The sequence below is a fragment of the Pempheris klunzingeri genome, chromosome 12 (genome assembly GCF_042242105.1).
Source record: "Pempheris klunzingeri isolate RE-2024b chromosome 12, fPemKlu1.hap1, whole genome shotgun sequence".
Classification (NCBI taxonomy): domain Eukaryota; kingdom Metazoa; phylum Chordata; class Actinopteri; order Acropomatiformes; family Pempheridae; genus Pempheris; species Pempheris klunzingeri.
Window position 1 is genome coordinate 3,673,131 of NC_092023.1, and position 5,979 is coordinate 3,679,109.

Here is a 5,979-nt window from a genome sequence, read left to right on the forward strand (position 1 = left end):
AATAATAATAATAATAATAATAATACATGCATATAATATTTATAATAATATAAAGTTACAGTAGATTTGTCATAGTAACACTTCAAGACAAATTTGCTCTAATCAGTATTTCTACATGAACAATGGGTCAAATTATTATGAAATGTTTAACTTTTCTCCATCTTTATTGAATACAAACAGGCACTGACATAACTGAGTCAAATTAATATGTACATTTTTACTTTACTACAGTAAAAAATAGTAATGAGTATTCCCCTTTGAAAGGTTTATTTATTTATTCATTTAATTGATGCTGCTACCACTCAGGGTGACAATATGTTAGTTTGCCGAAAGTTTCTACAGATAAAACTGACTTTTGTGGGGCAACAGCATGTTAGACTCTGTACAGAGATTTGTTTGAGGACTGAGAATGCCTCACTTATATTTAAGTAAAATTAAATTGATTAAAGGCTTTTTATTTGTTTAATTAATTATTCATGTTTTCTGTTTATTTGTGTATTTATTTATTTATCTACTTATTTGTTTTTCTGTGTTTTTTGTGTTGAGGTTGCTTTTTTAAAATAAAAAAAAAAAATAGCATTAACACCTGAAAGGCTTCACTCAGGGCAGTAAAATCCCAAACAGTCACACTCAGCCGGGGAGAAGCTGCCCGCAAACATCGCCTGATCAAAAAGTCCGAAAGTTTGCTCCGAAACTATCGATCAAGTTGACATCAGCGTTGCTTGATATTGACACTCGTGGAAAATAGATCCCAGTAGTTCACCTGCTGTATTTTGGACTTTAATTCTAGTCTTTTCCGGCTTGTTCTCGTGACTACTTTGTGTTTACGTGTGCATAGATCTGCAGGCGTCTCCTCAGCAGGCGGTTCTGCCATATTGACACCAAGTTTTATTCTTGGCACAATCAACTGGACTTAGCAGGTAAAACTTGAAACTATTTGTGAAACTTTGCAGCTGGTGTCTCCTGTTCAGAGACGACATGTCCCTGTTACCTCTCTCACTGTCAAGTTTACTGTATTTTTGATGCCAAAATGCTAAAAAAAAATCTGATTGCTAACCAGCCAAGTTACCTGAGGTTAAAGTTAGTTTGACAGATTGACTGGAGGTAAATGCTGCTTTGTTTTTACACTTAAATGCTGTTTTGATTTTGACACAGCAAACTAAAACTGCTGATTTAATCCCTCCATCCATCTGTCTGTCTATCTGTCTGTGTGTGTGTGTGTGTGTCTGTCTGTCAACAACCTCCTCATTGTTGCAGCTGAGATGATCCACAGTCTGTTCCTGATTAACCAGTCTGGAGACATCTTCCTGGAGAAACACTGGAAGAGTGTCATCAGCCGCAGCGTGTGCGATTACTTTTTCGAGGCCAAGGAGAAGGCGGTGGACCCGGAGAATGTGGCCCCTGTCCTGCAGACCCCGCACCACTATCTCATCACCATCTACAGGGACAAGCTCTTCTTCCTCTCCGTCATCCAGACCGAAGTCCCCCCGCTGTTTGTCATTGAGTTCCTGCACAGGGTGGCAGACACAATTCAGGTGTGATTAAACCCACTTTGTTAGAGGGATGTCAGGATTTATAACCTGCTGCACACTGAATCTAAACAGGGCTTGTAGCTAAATTAAGGAGCTTAATAAGCCAATATACATATTAAAAATGCTTCATTTTTGAGTGGGCTGTTTTACAGTATTTCCCCATAATGCAATGCACAAAGGAAATGGAGGTTCTCACCATCACAGCATGTTAAAGGTCCCATGTTTTTTATTCTTCTAAACATAAATACGTGTCCCAGATGAGCCTGCAGACCCCCAAACTAGGAGAAAAGATCTCTCCCTTTTTCTCATGCTCCATCTTTTTATTTTCCCCACTGGCTGAAAACCTCACGGCTCCACCTCGCTGTCCGCCGTTGTTTCCCCCCCCCCCACTAACTTCAGCTCCTGCGAAAACACAAAGATGTCAAAGTCGAGAGTGAAGCAGCAAACTGCTGTGCTCTTCTAAAACGGAGCGTTCAGACAGAAAAGAGTGAAAAGAGCTGCAGCAGCCACGTTCGATATGAGATTTTGGAACATTAAACCACGTAAATCTGCTCTAGCAGGACCTGAAAATGAGCAGAATGTGGGATCTTTAAAGTTAAAGAGGTAAAGCTGAATTTTGATTGACATCTGTGGGTGTTTTGTTTTGCATAATTTACTTTTTAATACAAGTATTTTCTCGTATACTCGCTGCAGAAGCAATATAGTAATAATAATGTAATGTAAACACTGTATACAATTAGTATGCAGTGTGGTATTGATACCTGGTGCTTTTTAAGATGACCGACAAACCTCTTTGTGGACAGGACTACTTCGGAGAGTGCTCAGAAGGTGTGATCAAGGACAACGTGGTGACGGTGTACGAGCTGCTGGAGGAGATGCTGGACAACGGCTTTCCACTGGCGACAGAGTCCAACGTCCTCAAAGAGATGATCAGGCCTCCCACCATCCTGCGATCGGTCGTCAATACGCTCACAGGTGAAGAGAGGTCTCCCTGACTCAGGTGTTGAAGGTCAGTCTGAACTGTGTCTCCATTGATGTTTCTGACTTTGTGTGTTTTCCAGGAGGAAGTAATGTTGGAGACACGTTGCCAACAGGTCAATTGTCTAATATCCCATGGAGGCGGGCTGGTGTTAAATACACCAATAATGAGGCTTATTTTGATGTGATAGAGGAAATAGATGCCATTCTGGATAAATCAGGTACAAACAACCACTTGTTTGATCTCTATACATGAGGAGTGTATCTATTCCTGTTAGATCATATAACCGGGTCTGGTTTCTCTTTAAACATGCACTCTTTTATTCAGGTACGACCGTATTTGCAGAGATCCAGGGTGTAATCGAAGCCTGCGTGAGGCTCTCTGGGATGCCTGACCTGACCCTGTCCTTTATGGTGCGTTCAAGTCCTCGTAACTCTGTGTTTTCGCGTCTTTTAGTAAAATTCACTCATCGTGGTTTTTGATAACAGAATCCTCGTCTTCTCGATGACGTGAGTTTCCACCCGTGTGTGCGGTTCAAGCGCTGGGAGTCGGAGCGCGTCCTCTCTTTCATCCCGCCAGATGGAAACTTCACACTCATGAACTATCATGTCAGCTCTCAGAAGTAAGCAGACAGTTCGACCCATAGATGAATGTAGTGGAGTCTAAACAGTCATCTGGCAACAATAATGTCTCTGTCCTGTTATTTTCTGTGGGTTTCACTGTGGAGGAGTGGATTTAAATTCTGGTGTCCGCTATAAAGAGTCACAATCCACACTTGTTACCTTGGGAACTTGTAAACACAAACGGGTTGCTGTTTTTCCCGCTGACTGTTTACTGTCATCGTGTCTCCGTCCTCAGCCTCGTGGCCATCCCAGTGTACGTGAAGCAGAGCATCAGCTTCTTTGAGTCGGGACCCAGCGGCCGCCTGGACATCACGATCGGACCCAAGCAGACGATGGGGAAGACGGTGGAGGGCCTGATGGTCACTATTCATATGCCGAAAGTTGTGCTCAGCACCAACCTCACGGCCACGCAGGGAAACTACACCTACGACCTCACTACCAAGGTAACCAGCCGTTTACTAGGCTGAGCAGTACAACAGCAGCTCTGTGTTGAATTTAGATTAGATTAGATTAGATTAGATAAAATATACCTTTAATAGTCTCACGGCGGAGAAATTTACTGTGATCCAGTAGCAAAAGTATCATCAGTAACACAATAAATAATAAACTAGTAGACGAGCGATATATACAGGAAGAGAAAAATGTGCACAAAAACAGGAGAAAGTATGAAAATAGGAACAATATAAACGGGGGAATATAAAAACGTATGTGAAAGGTTGACGAGGAAATCTAATTTTAAAAAGTAGGACACACTATAAAACATAAACATTAGACAAACTCACATTAACTGAGATATTGATTTTGCACAATGAAATAAAACACCTGTCCGAAATATTGGCACTGCACTGAATAACCCTGTCAGGGGCTTATTACACAGCTTTCTACTGAAGAAATCAATAATTTGACATAAATTATAAATTTGAAAATCATTTATTTGATTTAAAAATAATTTTATTGCCTCAACTATCAGAACTGCGTCCATAGCAACAGTCTGCTGTACAAAACAGACCGCACAATGTAGAAATCAGAAGTGAGGACTCAACAAAGCCGTGTAATAAACGGGAATAAAAAAACAACGAGTTGCTCATTATCGTAAAACGAACCCTGACATGGTGAAGCAGAGCGGTCTTTAATCATCCACACTGTTATTATCCTGCTTATTAAATGGCTTCATACTAAAGAAAGCAACAATTTGACACAAAATACCAACTTAAAACGATTTTTATCGATTTTAAAAAGGATTTTATTGCTTCCGCTATCTGCTGTGCGTCCACAGCAACACTCTGTTATACAGAAATATAAGAATCAGAATAAAGTACCAACAAAACGGTGTTATAAGAGAGGTGAGAGCGCCTTTGAAGGTTTTTATTTAACTGAAAATAGAAAGCGTCCTGACCCTGTCTATATTTTGGAAGGTGCTGGTTTGGGACATTGGGAAACTGAACCCCCAGAAGCTTCCTAACTTGCGAGGAAGTCTGAGTGTGCAGGCGTCAGCCCCCAAACCTGAAGAGAACCCCTCGCTCAACATTGACTTGAAAATACAGCAGATGGCCATATCAGGTAATCCTGGCTGTAACCTCTTCATATTTAATATTTAATATGAGTCCAACAAACATAACTACTCAGCCTCAGTTTGAAATGGTCAGAGTGACGCTGCTGATCGCTCACCGAGCTTCTCTCCCCTCTGTTCAGGTCTTAAGGTGAGTCGTCTCGACATGTACGGAGAGAAGTACAAGCCGTTTAAAGGGGTCAAATATTTGACGAAAGCGGGGAAGTTCCAAGTGCGGACCTGAGCGATGACTGTCAGGTCAGAGGTCAGAGGTCAAAGGTTAACAATCCAGTGTGCCAAATAGGGGGCCAGCTGAGTCAGCGCTCCGATAAGTCTTACATATCCTCTGGCTCATCGTTATTAACGAACGTTTGCATTCTAACAGTTATTTATTATGTGTTTGGCATTACATTTATAGGACTGGGTTAGAGCGTGTTGGAGGCCTGCAAAGGGAAGCCTTAATCAATGTGACGTTGCTGAAGTGCTTTTAATTTCTATCTAGTTTGAATGTACGGATCATTCCTTTTTTCTCTTTGGACTATTTCTTTTTTTTAAAAATACTTTTTGTCTAACACTTTCTGAGTGTTGCCTGAGGGGAATATTATGGTTTGAAAAGGGACACTCGCAGCTCACCGCCTTGCTCCTCACTATTCCAACACACCTTTACAATCACGTGCATGTTGCCTAAGATGTTTGCCTTTTACATAATGTAAGGTAGCGAGTTTTATACTTAAATATGTTTATTTTTGAAGAATCTGTCGATGTCAGATCTACTCTTTGAGCAGCTGCAGTGTGACTCGGAGGCACTGTCTTCAGTGCAGGTACTTTTGCACACATTCACTCCCTAACGTGGCCTTTTGAAGGGTAGGTTAGCTTTGCAGAGCACACTACAGCACAAGCACATCTTGAATATATATCTTCTATCTAAGGCGCACAGCTTGACTTAGGGAGGGGGCACAGCTCTGTGCAGGGCCTTGATACGAGCCGGTGACACAGGCAGCCGTTTTGGGAGCAGTCGTGTAAAAAGCACTCAGAAATCTACAAGATCCTCACTTGATGTTGAATGCAATTTCTTTACTCAGCACAAGATTTGCACAATCAGTTCTCCTCGTGGAAAAATACTACTTAAAGCTCTTGTATGAAGGTGAATCTGTATTTCAGTGTATAAGATGTCGGATAAAAGCTTTAAAATGACATGCTCATGTGTGCTTTTTGCTTTTTGTCTCCCTTCCTACTTGTTCCCCAACACAATACTCACTCATCTCATGCTGTGGTAGGAAAGGAGGCAGACTCCAG

General features: G+C 41.4%; 1 protein-coding gene across 1 annotated transcript; it reads left to right on the forward strand.

The window, feature by feature from the left end:
- The first annotated feature begins 650 nt into the window (after nt 1-650).
- On the forward strand, nt 651-5,316 carry ap3m1 (adaptor related protein complex 3 subunit mu 1). Its single transcript, XM_070841487.1, has 9 exons — nt 651-920; nt 1,258-1,535; nt 2,336-2,507; nt 2,594-2,731; nt 2,839-2,924; nt 3,000-3,133; nt 3,370-3,577; nt 4,550-4,694; nt 4,827-5,316. Exons 2-9 carry the CDS (start codon nt 1,263-1,265, stop codon nt 4,925-4,927), a joined length of 1,257 nt encoding a protein of 418 aa, XP_070697588.1. The 5' UTR covers nt 651-920; nt 1,258-1,262; the 3' UTR covers nt 4,928-5,316.
- Nucleotides 5,317-5,979: the final 663 nt, after the last annotated feature.

What these genes read in the sequence shown, in the direction of transcription:
- ap3m1 (XM_070841487.1), top strand. Translation starts at nt 1,263, where the DNA reads ATGATCCACAGTCTGTTCCTGATTAACCAGTCTGGAGACATCTTCCTG. An exon ending in GGTCGTCAATACGCTCACAG is followed by an intron (nt 2,508 to 2,593) that starts GTGAAGAGAGGT and finishes TGTGTTTTCCAG; the next exon opens with GAGGAAGTAATGTTGGAGAC. An exon ending in ACCTGACCCTGTCCTTTATG is followed by an intron (nt 2,925 to 2,999) that starts GTGCGTTCAAGT and finishes TTTTGATAACAG; the next exon opens with AATCCTCGTCTTCTCGATGA.